We start from the raw sequence: 14,803 nt of genomic DNA on the forward strand, positions 1-14,803 counted from the left end.
ATAGGGTTGTTTTTTGTTATTGACATAATTTTTTTAACATAATCTGGATACTAACCCCTTATCAGATAAACGGTTTGCAAATATTTTCTCACATTCTGTAGGTCACCTTTTTACTCCCTTGTTTTCTTAGCTGCACCCTGCAGTCTGTCACAGCACTTTACAGCCAAGCTACTGCGCAAGTCAGATAGCTGAGCCCGGATGCCTTCTGGGGGTTGTAGTCCTGAGCGTCAGAGGCGGGTGGAAGGCAGAGGATATTTTCTGAGTGATGGTTAGAATCAGATTTCTACTGGGCGGGGCTGGAATGAACCACTGCCTGGTCCTCATTAGCAGAGAGAGAGAGAGAATTAATTCCAAGTCCCCTTTTCTGTCCTCAGTCTCTCGGACCCAGGTTCTGAGAAGATCCGCTTCCCCACCTTCGCCGCCCACGCAGGCTAGTCCCTCCTCCTCGCTCCGGCTTCCCGCCGCTGGGCGCTCGTGGGTGGGGCTTTCCTGGGGGCGGGGCTCATGCAAGCAGGGCGGGGCGTCGGGGCTTCTTCACTGGCTGGCGTTTCCGAGGCCCGCAGCCACCTAGCGACCTCTTTTCTTGGAACGCGAGGCGCGGGAGGTCCCGTCCATGGACCGATCCGCGGTGGCGAGGGTGGGCGCGGTAGCGAGCGCCAGCGTGTGCGCCGTCGTGGCGGGGGCGGTGTTGGCCCAGTACATTTTCACCTTGAAGAGAAAGACGGGCCGGAAGACCAAGATCATCGAGATGGTGAGTATGGGGGCTCGTCGCTACGGAGCGCTTAGGGGGCCGCGGGTGGTCCGTCCGGCCTCGCCTTCACATGCCGACCGCTGCTGGAATGAGAGGGGCCCACAGGGGAGCCGTTCGCCCCGCGTGCGGCCACCCCGCGGCCAGGTGACCTGGTTTGGACCTTCGACGGTGGCGCTCGGCTTCCCATGGGCTTTGTTATGTCTCCATTTGAAACAAAAAGGCAGCAAAATAGGTGATTCGGAAACAAGCTGCCTCCCGCTGCAAAAACCCGTTTTATCGAGAAATAAATGGACGTTTCTGGGCAGATTTCTCCTTCCCTCATCCCGCGTCAAACTGTTGCAACAATCCCATTCTGATGAGGGTTTTTTTTTTTTTTTTTGCATCGTGGGTAGGATGAGTTCGATTATGACAAGGTGTAACTTCTCAGTGGTTAATTAAAGGAATGCCAGTTAACCCAGCTGGAGTTCAAAGTAGTTTATTTTGTATTTGAATGTTATTCCTTCTTGTCTCAAACTGCCGGGATGTACCTTCGTGTTCATTTTTTCTCCGCAAGCCTCTTACATAACGTTTTAGAAATTTATTTCCAATTTTATTGTAAGACAGTGCTTGAAGAATTCCTCTTGAGGTACATTATAAGCAATATTTTCTCCAAAGTTGGGGATGTTTTTAGGTTTTTGTTTTTTAATTAGAGCCCACTCGTCAAGACAGTTTTCTCAGTGAGTTGCATTCTAATATACTTCCTGGAGTGAAGAATCCCGTGTATACTCCGGATGAGGTACTACACGCGTGAACTTCTGGGGTCAAGTATTTTTGACAAGTCAGTTGACAGTTTACCGCTGTACTAAATAATATCATTTTAGTTTCATATTAGAATACTTAGCCCAATCATATGTTCTAATTGATCAAAGAAACTTTTTGTCCCGTTGTTTGCTATTGGCCCTAGGTTGAATACAGAAATATTTTTCCATAATTAAAAAAAAAATGTTAATTCCCACATATCTCATATGCCAATAGTTTTGTTTATCGGTAGGGTTAAATTAGTCTTAGATTATTATTACGTAGTCTTTCTCCATCTCTGTACTCATAGCAGCAAATGTTTTCATCTCAAAAATTTCATTTTGTTTATGTTGCTGTCCTGCATAGAAAACTTCGATGGCTTCCTTTTGTTCCAAACCAAAAACGTATGATACAAATGTGGGGAAGAAACCCACAATGCCATACCTTCTTGTATGTACTTATACTGTGGATTAGTCTATCACTTCTCCTCGAAACCAGGTAGAGGTAAAAATCAATGCTTTCACAAAATCCACAATGAAGCCATTATAAGAACAGTTTGCCATCTTTGTGAAAATAATTAAGGCCCATTGTTTGTAGTATAGAAATCAGTCAATCTTTATATATACATAATGTTATATTAATTCAGGCATAGGGACAAGTAGACTTGTGGCTACAGCATCATATACAGATGTGTATTTGTTTTTGTTTTTTAATTTATTTATTTTTGGCTGCGTTGGGTCTTCGTTGCTGCGCGCGGGCTTTCTCTAGTTGCGGTGAGCAGGGGCTACTCTTGGTTGTGGTGCCCAGGCTTCTCATTGTGGTGGCTTCTCTTGTTGCGGAGCATGGACTCTAGGGAGGGTGGGCTTCAGTAGTTGTGGCACGTGGGCTCAGTAGTTGTGGCTCGCAAGCTCTAGGGCGCAGGCTCAGTAGTTGTGGCACACGGGCTTAGTTGCTCCGCAGCATGTGGGATCTTCCTGGACCAGGGATCGAGCCCCTGTCCCCTGCATTGGTAGGCAGATTCTTAAATTTATTTATTTTATATTTATTTTTGGCTGTGTTGGGTCTTCGTTTCTGTGCAAGGGCTTTCTCCAGTTGCGGAGAGCAGGGGCCACTCTTCATCGCGGTGCGCGGGCCTCTCACTGTCGCGGCCTCTCCCATTGCGGAACACAGGCTCCAGACGTGCAGGCTCAGTAGTTGTGGCTCATGGGCATAGCCACTCCACGACATGTGGGATCTTCCCGGACTGGGGCACGAACCCTGGTCCCCTGCATTGGCAGGCGGATTCTTAACCACTGCACCATCAGGGAAGCCCAGTAGGGGGATTCTTAACTACTGTGACACCAGGAAGCCACAGATGTGTATTTGGAAGGAAGAGATGGGGAATGTGGGCAAAGAGGCCAAATTGTAAAGGAATCTTGTAAAGCCATTCTAAAGGCTTTGCCTATAGGGGGCCATGAAAGGGTTTTAAACAGGATAGTTGCATGTTCAAAACTATATTTTATACAGATCACTTAGACAAGATAGGGTGAAAGCGGAGAGCCTGGAAAGAAGGAAATAATTTAGGAGGTTGTTGGCAGTATTCATTGTGAAAGATGATTAGGGTCTAGACTAGGAGACAAGCGATCAGAGGATAAACATTGCAGAGGTAAAATCAGCAGGACTTAGTGGCACTACAAATTCTGGACTCATACAAACCTAGCTTTGAATGTAGGCTTTCTCATTTATCAAGCTGTGTGATCTTGGGAAAGTTATTTAACTTCTCTGAGTCTGTTTCTTCATCTATTAATTGGAAGATGGTAATACTACCTATTTCATGGGATAGTTGTGAAGATTACATGAAATAACACAGTGGACATAATTGCTATCATTTGTGAGCTTATCATTATTTATGATCATTAAATAAAGAGATTAATCACAGGGGTGGGGGGGGGTTACAAGCTAAATGGTGATACTGGCTACATTATTAGCCAAGATAGAAAGGGGGAAAGAAAGAGGAGGCAGGGACAATGTGGAACAATAAGTTCACTTTGTCCTGTTTAGCCAAGTAGAAATGTCCATAAATTAGTTAAAATAAGTAAAATGCTTAGAAAAGCATTTGTTGCCATATATTGGCCCATAGTAATATATAGTATATACATTACCTGTTACTATTAGCAACAGCAGCTGAAAATGTAGTGCTGGAGTTGCGAAGATAAACTGGGACTAGAAACTACTTTCTCAAGTGTCTAGCCTCTTGGCAGTAAATAGTGGAAATGATAATAATTTCTCACCCATAACTTTGCAGCAAAATGAAAAAAGAAAACTTGAGAATACTGACATATAGTGGATGTTCAGTAAAGAAAACAGAGATCTCAGAGATGGGGTAACAGGACATGTTTCCAAAAGAAGGGGCAGAGGCAGAAGTGTCAGTCTGCACAGATCAAAAATTAACTGAAAGCCTTGTGGGTTGGACAGCCACTAGAAGAACAATGGAGTGAAGAAGACCAGAAAGTGATTGTTGAGTACAAAAATACTTGTGCCGTCGGTGTATGTTTGGTTTGGTTTTGGTTCTGAATGGTTGGCACGTGACCATGTTGGCAGGCAGGATGGCAGTGAAAAACGAGTGCTTAAAGAAGTGAGAGAGGAGGAAGGGAGTTCCCTCGTGGTCCAGTGGTTAGCACTCGGCTGCCATGGTCTAGGTTCAGTACCTGGTTGGGGAAATAAGATCTCCCAAGCCCCACAGCTTGGCCAAAAAAAATGAGAGAGGGGGAGAGGGAAAATCAAGCTGAGTTCTAGAGGAGATAGGAAGGTAGGGCATAGAGAACACAGGTGGACAGATGCCTTTTTAAAGGAATAAGGAACATCCCTCTCTCTAAGAGTGAATAGTAGCCCCTCGCTATCCATGGGGGATTGGTTCCAGGACCCGCTTGGATACCAAAGTCCAAGGATGCTCAAGACCCTTTTATAAAATGCTGTAGTATTTACTTATAACCTATACACAACCTCCTATATACTTTAAATCATCTCTAGATTATCTCTAATACCTAATACAATGTAAATGGTATGTAAATAGTTGTAAATACAATGTAAGTGCTATGTAAATTGTTGCCAGTAAGCAGCAAATTCAAGTTTTGCTTTTTGGAACTTTCTGGAATTTTTTTCCCCCACATATTTTCAGCCCTTTGTTGGTTGAATCGCTGATGTGGAACTGACAGATATGAATGGCCGACTGTACTACTCACTGATTTATAGCATCCGTTTATTTCTGCATATTTTAATTTACATTATGTCTTATTTTCAGCCCTGCACTGTCTCTACTTACTTTCTTCTTTACTTCTGTTCAGTTGACTTAATTTCTCCTACTAAATGGCACCTCTTTCCAATTTTTATATATCAACTGTTTTCTCTTTTGTTTCTTTTGTATTACCAGAATATATTCTGGTTTTACTTTTTACCAGCAGATTACCTATTTTTCTCCAATAGAAAACTAATGACAAAAAAAGATGAGATGGTTTAATCTTATTCAGTTCTTCTCATATCCTTTATTAAAGGTACAAACTTTGTTATAAGATAAATAAGTACTAGGGTTATAATGTACAACGTAATGACTATAGCTAATACTGCTGTAGGATATATAGGAAGGCTGCTAAGAGATTAAATCCTAAAAGTTCTCATCACAAAGAGACTTTTTTTTTTTGGCTTTCTTATTGTATCTATATGAGATGATGGATGCTAAGTAAACTTACTGCGAAATCATTTCACAATATGTGTATTTAAAATCATTATGCTGTATACCTTAAATTTATACAGTGACATATGTATATGTATATATTGTATAAATACAATTTATGTATATTTATAGAGTTATATCTCTATAAATTTAGGGGTGGGGAATTCTCCCAAGGTGGAAGTATCTAACAAATGAAATAAAATGGAAGCACAAAACCAGAACTAATGTATAGTCTCAACACTATTCCCTAAAGAGCAACAAAGAGGGTGGAAGTTATTTGGACAGCAGGAATAGGAGGGATGGAACTGTCACTGGAAGTTCCCCAACCAGTTAAAATTGTCATTTTTAATTTAAACACATCTCAAGTACTTATGGCTTCCTTGTGAACATCAGGAGTTATTCCTTAAATAGCTGGTGCTGTTTTTGAAACTTCAGTGTGTTTCCTTCCTGGAGATAAACTTCTAACAAAAACTTCTTCCTTTCTTCTAAAGATAATATCAAACGTTTTCTGGGTACTATTCTAAGTGGAAAGCCGACTATTGAGTCTATATTTAGATATATTTAGAAAAGGGAGGGGGGGAACCAAGATTCAAACAGCTGCTTTAGTGGATCAGCACTATCACATAGGCTTTTAAAATATTTCTATAACTCAACTTTCATCTAATTTATATCAGTACAGAAATTTATGACCTTTTAGCACCTGTTTTGAGTTCTTGATTTGTTCTGTGAAGCATATTCCCTGAACTCCTGTGGCATTTCCTGATGATTTCTCATAATTTAGCAATTTATGTACTCTTATATTGTTTACTGTAATGTATATTCTTGAAGAGTCTGGATTGGTGCATAGTTCTTTGTCACCCTTTTTTATTAATTGTACTTGACTAAGAGAAACAGAGACCCCAAATCAGTGGCTTTATTAAACAGTTCAGATTTTATTTTTTTATTGTAACGAGAAGTCCAAAAAATAGGCAGTTGCTGGTGTTAATTAGAGGGTACAAGGATATGAAGAGGTCTTTGAAATGTCCTTGGCTTTTCTCATGGTCACAAGATGGCTGTTGTAGTCCTGGCCAACATCTCCATCTTCCAGGCAGCAGAAAGGAGGAGGCAGGGAGGAGAATGCTTATTTAATAAGCAAAACTTTCTTCTTGCATGTCACTGGAGGGAACAGTATCGTATGGTCATCCTAACTGTAAGTGAAGCTGAGGAATTTTTTTTTTTTTTGATCGAGCAACTTGCCACCCTCTGACAAAATTGAGATTCTATTAGTAAGAAGAAGAGGAGGGTGTGTATTAGGTAATTACCGGTCTACCATACCACAGCACAGTGCCCGTTCTTTTTTCATATCATTGACTATTCAGTAAATATTCAATACTTAATCAAATGAAAACACCTGTATATAATATAATATTACCAGTGGTCAGTAGGCTGGTAGAAAAATAGAGCATTCCAACTATTCCAAGTATTTGGTAATACAGCAGTAGAGAATACAGATTCTGAATAGCTTTGATCTTCTGTCCACCCCAAGAGTAAAGATTTATTCATTCACACCTGAAATATCTAGATCTTAAACAACTCCTGCACATGACCACTGCCATCATACATGCTAATGAGATTTAGAAGCTAATCTCCCAAATATGTCACAACTAGCTTAAAAGCTAAAGTCCTAACAGTACTTCTAGAATGAATGAATATAAATGTCTTAAGAGAGATCAACAGAAGGCTTTGTGGAGTTCAAAGGAACAGGAGATGACATTGGGTAATGTTCGATGTATGTGGTGGTATTTGAGGGGTAGCGATCATGATTAGTCCAATTTGAATAAAATATATTGTCAAATAAGGAAAATACATTAAAATCTTAACTTTGGCAAAGAAAATATCCAAGGTTATCTTGAATCTCCAAATTTGGAAGTATGGAAATGTTTCTACCAGGCATATGACTTTGTCTTTTCAAAGCACATTTGTCATGTTTCCTGTGTGTTATCCTCAAGCAGCAAGTTAACCACATTTTCAACTTCAGTGAAAAGTGTGATCTCTTATCTAGCGAGGAATTTTTATATTAGCTATAATAGTTCCTGAAAAAGTTTTAGCTTTACAAATTTTTTTTTGCTTATTCCTTTTGTTGTGAATTCATTTACATGACAGACAGCCACCCTTGAACCAGATACTAATATTTTTAATTTATTCAAGAATTTTGTTTTCTGGCTAAAAGCTGTCATATCCTTAGATCCTTTTACTTTCTTCATTTAACAAGCTCCCCCCCCACCCTACCCCACCCCATGATTCTGAGGCTTGCAAAAGTTTGCGAACCATTGAAGTAAACAATTCAAATACTTGCCTTCAGCAAAATTACAAATTTTACAAGTCACAAGACTTCCAAGTCTTGTGCTCACAAATAGTGAAAATTGGGGCTGCCAGAAATTACTGTGTGAAAAAGAGAAAGCAGAGTGATGAGGATGTAGAAAAATGGGCACTTTCATTTACTCTGGAGGTGGTATACATTGGTTAAATAAATAACAGTGCATGGTTAAATTATGGTGCATTTGTATAATAAAATATTGTGCAGCTTTGGAAACAAAAAAGTAAATCTGCATGAGTTAACATTTTAAAAAGCTCAAACGAGTTGGTCAAGAGGCACATGAAAAGCTGCTCAACATCACTAATTATTAGAGAAATGCAAATCAAAACTACAATGAGGTATCACCTCGCACCAGTTAGAATGGGCATCATCAGAAAATCTACAAACAACAAATGCTGGAGAGGAAGTGGAGAAAAGGGAACCCTCTTGTGCTGTTGGTAGGAATGTAAATTGATACAGCCACTATGAAGAACAGTATGGACTCCTTAAAAAACTAAAAATAGAATTACCATATTACCCAGCAATCCCACTACTGGGCATATACCCAGAGAAAACCATAATTCAAAAAGACACATGCACCCCAATGTTCATTGCAGCACTATTTACAATAGCCAGGTCATGGAAGCAACCTAAATGCCCATCAACAGACAAATAGATAAAGAAGATGTGGTGCATATATACAGTGGAATATTACTCAGCCATAAAAAGGAACAAAATTGGGTCATTTGTAGAGACATGGATTGATCTAGAGATTGTCATACCGAGTGAAGGAAGTCAGAGAAAAACAAATATTGTATATTAATGCATATATGTGGAATCTAGAAAAATGGTACAGATGAACCAGTTTGCAGGGCAGAAATAGAGACACAGATGTAGAGAACAAACGTATGGACACCAAGGGGGGAGAGCGGTTGGGGGGTGGTGGTGGTGGTGTGATGAATTGGGCGATTGGGACTGACGTGTATATACTGATGTGTATAAAATGGATGACTAATAAGAACCTGCTGTATAAAAACTAAATAAATAAAATAAAATTTTAAAAAAACAAAAGCTCAAATGAGGGGGAAAATAGCAAGTTGGAGGACAGTTGTGGTTCCAAAAGAGATACATGTATATGCTTGTTATTGGAAATTCTTGAAAAACTATATTAGAAGCTGTTTATAGTTGTTGCTGGTGAGAGTCAAACTTGGGAGAATGAGACTGTGGAGGAAGCCTTCAACTTTTTCATCCTTTAATGTTTCATACTGTTTGAAAGAACATGAGCATGTATTTTATATATTTTTAAAAACTGGTTAGTTAAAAGAAATAACATTATAAAAAGTGTGTTGGGACCACATTGTAGAAGCATCTTTATTATCAGATGTTTGTAATTAATTTGCTAAAGAGCCTTTGAGTTTGTTTTTCTAAAATAAATAAGATCTGGAATGCATTTTAGTATGAATTACCTGGTAGCTGAGGTACACTGAATTAGCATTACTAGGACCAGGAGGAGAGAAGTATAGGGGAGGAGAAAATAATTTTCCCTCCACCTTTCTAAATTCTCCACTGGGGACCCCATAACAAGACAAACTAACAAGAGAAAAACAAACGGAAGTTCATTAACCTGTACACATGGGCGATACCAGGGGAAAATGAGTAACTTCTGGATGCCTTAGAATTATACCATCTAAAGCTAAAGACAAAAGAACTGTGTGGGAGCTTGTTAAGAGTTGCGACAGAAGAGGAGTATGGCAAGCCTGACCTAGGGTTGATACACAAATTTAAGTGCATTCTCCATTAATATGTTTCTTGTGCTTACTCATCTTCTCTTCCTGGTACAAAGGGAGACACACAAATGGAGATGTCCTTCATAAATGTAAATTTCCATTACAAAAAGGTAATTTCTACTCTGTTTTCAGAGCTTCTCTTGTGTCTGCTGTTTCTTTGAAATAATCATCTCGAAATAATCTTTATGCCAAAGAGGTACACCTTGGGGTGGCAAACCTGCCACTCTGGATGAGCAGGAATTAAAATAAGCCTGAAGTAAAGAGAATGACTATGCTCTCTAGACTGCTGTGGGAGCAGTTCAAAGAGGAGGACAGAAAGAGGATTGCAGAGGTGAAATCTACAGGATTTGAAAGGGAGCAGAATTTGTAACTCCAAAATATGCCTCCGTGGCATTAAGGATTATTTTAGGCTGATTATTTTTTTAAAAAAAACAGCTGACACAAGAGAAACTCTGAAAAGCAAGTTACCCTTTGATAAGAACAATTTACACTTATAAGGGAAATCTCCATTTGTAGGGGTGTCTACCTCTCTCTGTCAGAAAGAGGGCAACAACTGAATATATATATATTATATAAGACCTCTTAAAGGTCTTAACTCCACATTGACAACCGTACCCTTATTTACTGAGCTTTGCCTGAAAACCTGGCTTTCCCCTGCCCAGCATCTTTTGTCTTTAGCTAGAGATGGTATTTAAGGCGATGACTTGGGCCATTTTGAGAGTTAACTCAGTTTTCCTGGGTATCGCTCATGTATACAGGAAGTATACTGTATATGTTATTCAACTTGTTTTTCTCAATCTGTCTTTTATTACAGCAGAGTCTCAGCCAGGAACCTAGAAGGATAGAGGGAAAATCACTTTCCCTCCCCCACAGATTTTATAATTTTGCCAAGTGTTTTGGGTTATCCTTAATTTTTCACAGCAGTTTGAATGTTCCCTATAATTTATGTTAAATCATTTCCATATATTCCTATTTTACTTGTTTTTAAAATTATTATTAAATTAATAATAATGTATTAATAATTATTATTAAATTAATAAGCATACAGAGGGACTTCCCTGGTGGTGCAGTGGTTAAGAATCCTCCTGCCAATTCAGGGGACATGGGTTCGAGCCCTGGTCCAGGAAGATCCCACATGCCGTGGAGCAGCTAAGCCCGTGTGCCACAACTATTGAGCTTGCGCACCACAACTACTGAAGCCCACGTGCCTAGAGCCCGTGCTCCGCCACAAGGGAAGCCACTGCAAGGAGAAGCCCGCGCACCGCAACGAAGAGTAGCCCCCGCTCGCCGCAACTAGAGAAAACCTGCGCACAGCAACAAAGACCCAACACAGCCAAAAATAAATAAATAAATATATATTAAAAAAAATACAGAGAATCTGAAATCCTATTTTAATCTTTATTCTTCTTTTAATTATAGGTTGTAATTTATATCTTCATGTAATAACTAATTTGAAATCTAATGTCATGAACCTTTCCTGATAGGTTTTCACCCTTTAAAAAAACAGCCATCAGGGAAATTATACAATCCTGTTTTTCTGTCAGCAGGTGGCAGACTTCTCCCTCTGCTATGGCATGGTGCTACATTTCTAAACTATTTACCTTCCTTATTAATGCACTTTTATGTTTACCATCTATTTCTTAAACCTGAAGGGGAGGAGAATATGCCAACACAAAATGTGCCATTTTGGCATGTGGATTATTTGGTGCTGAAGGCAGTCAAGACTCAGCAGACTCAGGAAAGGCTTTTTGCCTCCTCCTGAACTGCCTAAAAATTTAGAAAGGGGTCCTGTACCAGGAAGAGAGCTATTACCAGAGATCACATTTTTCATCTGAGAGACTTATCTGCATAGCAGGACAAATGTTTGTTTACCAAACGTTGGCTCTTCCCCTCTTCTGTGAATTGCCTTCCTCCCCTTTAAAGCCCCAGACTCCTACTTCTTTCTCCTTAGCTCAGTATGGTATGTAAGCCTCAATTGCCTGGCTGTCTTTGGGTCTCATATCTTTGTGGGAGCTCTTGTAGGTATGAAGAAATTTTTTTCTGTGAATCTGTCTTTTTAGTACGGGGGATCTCAGGCAAGAATCTAGAAGGATAGAGAGAAAATTTTTTTCCTCTCCTAAAAACCATTAACCTATGAAATTTAAACCAAGTATGACAGTATTCTGCCATTATAGATGTAAATACCATTTGTCTACTTTTTTTCAACATATGTTCTTCATTTTCAAGGTGCTAATAGATTACAAAGTTGTTTAGCAGTTGATTGGAGGGTTACTTAATTTGTTTGGCAAGTTCCTGCTTATAATTAGGTGGAAGTAGACGGTCAGAGGTTTAACATGATGTGGGTTCCTGCAACATCCTTCCTGCCTCTGTTGTATCTCCTCTGAAGCCTTGTCGTGGCACAGCCCTTTCATTTACCTTACCTCAAATGTCCCACTCAGAGTCTGGGTTCCGAATACACCATCAAAAAAATCATCATGTTATTATACAGTCAGTCTTCCCCCATGAACAGTTTGTCAGTTTATCTTGATTTCTCTGTCAGTCACACCATTAGCATTCTAGCGTTCTCATTCTCTAAGGGAATAAGACACTTTGATAGAGGGAGATAGGAAAAGTTTGAGAACCTAACCTAGCTTTGAAGCATAGTGAAATGTTGCAAAAAAGAAACCCACTGAAGTTCCCTAAGATAAAAGGGGGCTACACTGCATTAGAACTAGAAAACAATTAGAAACCAATTTGCACTTGGTTAATTTGGCACTGCCTTGTTATCTTGTAACCAGGGAAAAGGAACTAAAACATTGAGGTATCTACTTATGTCCAAGTGTGCCCTGCATGCTTACCTAATTTAATCATTAAAGCACAGTACAGCTGGTAATTATTGTAATTTTCTATCAACTTGCTTTGGAACTTAGCTAATAAATAGCAGAGCCAGCATTCAGTCTGATTATAGCTCTCTCTGAAGCTTTTGAGTAAAGCATGCTTCCAGTTGGGAATGAGAATTACTTCTTTAGTAAGGTGTTGTGTTGCTGATATTTAAAAATTTTGTCTTTCTAAGCTAATTAAATACTTTATTCTATTTTGTCTTTTGTGCACAACTGTGTACCATGCATGATATTGTCATGTGTTCCTAGTTTTGGCAGGAGAAGGAACTCGATATCTACTGATCCATAATTATTGTTCTGTTTTTCTCTGCATAATATAAATATTGTGGTTTATCTAGTAAAGATACACAGTATTTTCTTTCTTTAACAAGTTATGTTAATCTGTGATCTGACCACTAGACAATCTTGTAAGGGAATGGGGTCGTGTAATAGATGTTTGAGTTTAGTAGTTGGTAAATCCTTGGTTCAGATCTCAGCACTGCCACATTCTAATGGTTTAGCCCTGGACAAATTTCACTTTTGTAAGCCTTAGTTTCCAGTTCTCTAGAGTGGAGAAGATTCACCTAAAAACTCTCCTGCCCCCTGTTTCCTTCAGGGTATCATATTAGAATATGTTCTGTTTTTGTGTTTTTATTTTTCATTTCACTTGTTTTAAATAATTACACTTTGGGAGAATTCCAACAGTATACTATTCTAATATCCACCTGGGTTATTAAGATTAAAAAAGAAATTATATACATTCAGTGTATATAATAAACAAAGCTATTCTTTTCCCAACTTTATTTTAGACATGATGTTCTCATATAGTATATTATTCATTTTAAGTAATACATTTAAAAATGATCTCTAAACAGTATTCCATTTGAGCCCTCAGATTTGGAGATAAAAACTGAATGACTAGTTTTATCATATATCTTTCTTAAAGTTAAAAAGAGAATGAGAAATGTCCAGCATTATGCCAAATTCTGAGCAACAGTTTTTAACCTGAGTACCTAGCACTCTAGAAAACAGTACCCAGCCCAATCCCTGCATGCCTGCTGTCATAATTGTAGATGGTTCAGCTGACCTGGGTAGCACACTTGGAGGCTTGGCATATATCATTTACAATTACTGAGATTTAATTTCACTAAAATTGTATGAGAAACATGAGTTATTGTAAAGGATAAAGCTGTATCTGTTTGACTCACTTTTGAGTCCCCTCTAGTATACTTAGAACAAGCACAGATCATGTGATTCATTATATATTTCAAAATTAACTCACGGGGTCCACAGGTGTGGATTTCCAATCATTTGATTTAGCTTTAGGGGAGTTTTGATGATTAAGGACTCATGAGTACCTGAATTAAGATCCAGCTTTTTACAAGGAATTTCTCCATTTTTAATTATTTACCTATCTTAAACTTAATTTTCCCTTTGATTCTTTCTCTTTTTATTTCTGGTATAGTATATGCTGATATAAAATTAGAAAATCTAGATAAGCAAAAAAAAGTAATCTGCAATTTTCACCACCTAAAAAACCCCATATTTTAGTAAATGTACTCCTTTCTCCTTCTGTACGTATAACTATTAAGTATCATTTTTCCCAAAATGAGACCATACTATAACATTGTTTTTAACTTGTTAAAACAATGTTTAACTTGTTAATTTATTTCTTAATAATAAACTTATACTTATTTTAATGACTATATTGTCTTTGGTATTATATCATATACGGATATCATTAATTATTTAGCAAGTTCTTCATTGGTGAACATTTAGATTGCTTTTCACTTTCTGTTATGATAAATAATGGATCAGTGAACATTCTTGTAGCATCTGTGCGTGTCCATGATTGTTTAAATGGAATTGCTTGATCAAAGCCTTTTGAATGTGCTGCCAGAGGTTACCCTCTGAAAAGGTTGTACCAATTTATATTTTCACCAACAGTATATTTAAGTACCTAATTCTGTATTTTCCTGGGAGTAGATATCTTTTTTTTTTCTGATCTTTGCCAAATGATAGCTTTTTAAAAAAGTATTAATATTTCTATTACTTTTGAAGTTGAACTTTTTAAAAACTTGGTCACTTATTTTCTTCTTTTCTGAACCATCTGAGTTCTTTTTCTTGATTTGCAAGGGCTTTTATAAAATGACTTTCAGCCATGAGAGTATGTTAGAAATATATTTTTCCAAGTTTTTTTGTTTCACTTCCATTTTTGAGTAGTCTAAATTGACCCTCCTTTTCAAACCTTTAAATGGCTCATTAAGCCAATGACTAATTCTTTAGAATGTTTTACTAACCTTGATTTGCACATGACTCATTTATACATTATGACTTCATTCGATAGCCGGAGTAGGAGGAGAATATAGCATTAAATAGTTTGTATAACTTACTCACTAGTTTACCCTCCCAGCCATAGAATGAGGAAGGCTAACTACAGAAAAAAATAGGAAGGCATTATGATTTTGCTCCAATAGATAATTTTCATTTTACCTTCATAAATATTACTTAATATATGCCATGTTCATTTCTTCTAAAGATGTAGTAGCATTATACACACTTTCACTTTCTTTTATTTTGGGACAT

General features: G+C 38.2%; 1 protein-coding gene across 3 annotated transcripts in view; it reads left to right on the plus strand.

Annotated features, from left to right (window-relative positions):
* The first annotated feature begins 519 nt into the window (after positions 1-519).
* Positions 520-14,803, plus strand: part of NT5C3A (5'-nucleotidase, cytosolic IIIA) — a 41,046-nt gene continuing 26,762 nt past the window's right edge. The window contains exon 1 of one of the 3 annotated variants that reach the window (XM_030857489.2): positions 520-751. In XM_030857489.2, coding sequence (XP_030713349.1) covers positions 614-751 — 138 coding nt within the window. In that variant the 5' untranslated portion in view covers positions 520-613. The remainder of the gene's footprint in view (positions 752-14,803) is intronic. The other 2 variants (XM_030857490.2, XM_030857492.3) reach the window with 2 other exon arrangements.

This window comes from Globicephala melas, chromosome 9 (genome assembly GCF_963455315.2).
Source record: "Globicephala melas chromosome 9, mGloMel1.2, whole genome shotgun sequence".
In the NCBI taxonomy this organism is placed as follows: domain Eukaryota; kingdom Metazoa; phylum Chordata; class Mammalia; order Artiodactyla; family Delphinidae; genus Globicephala; species Globicephala melas.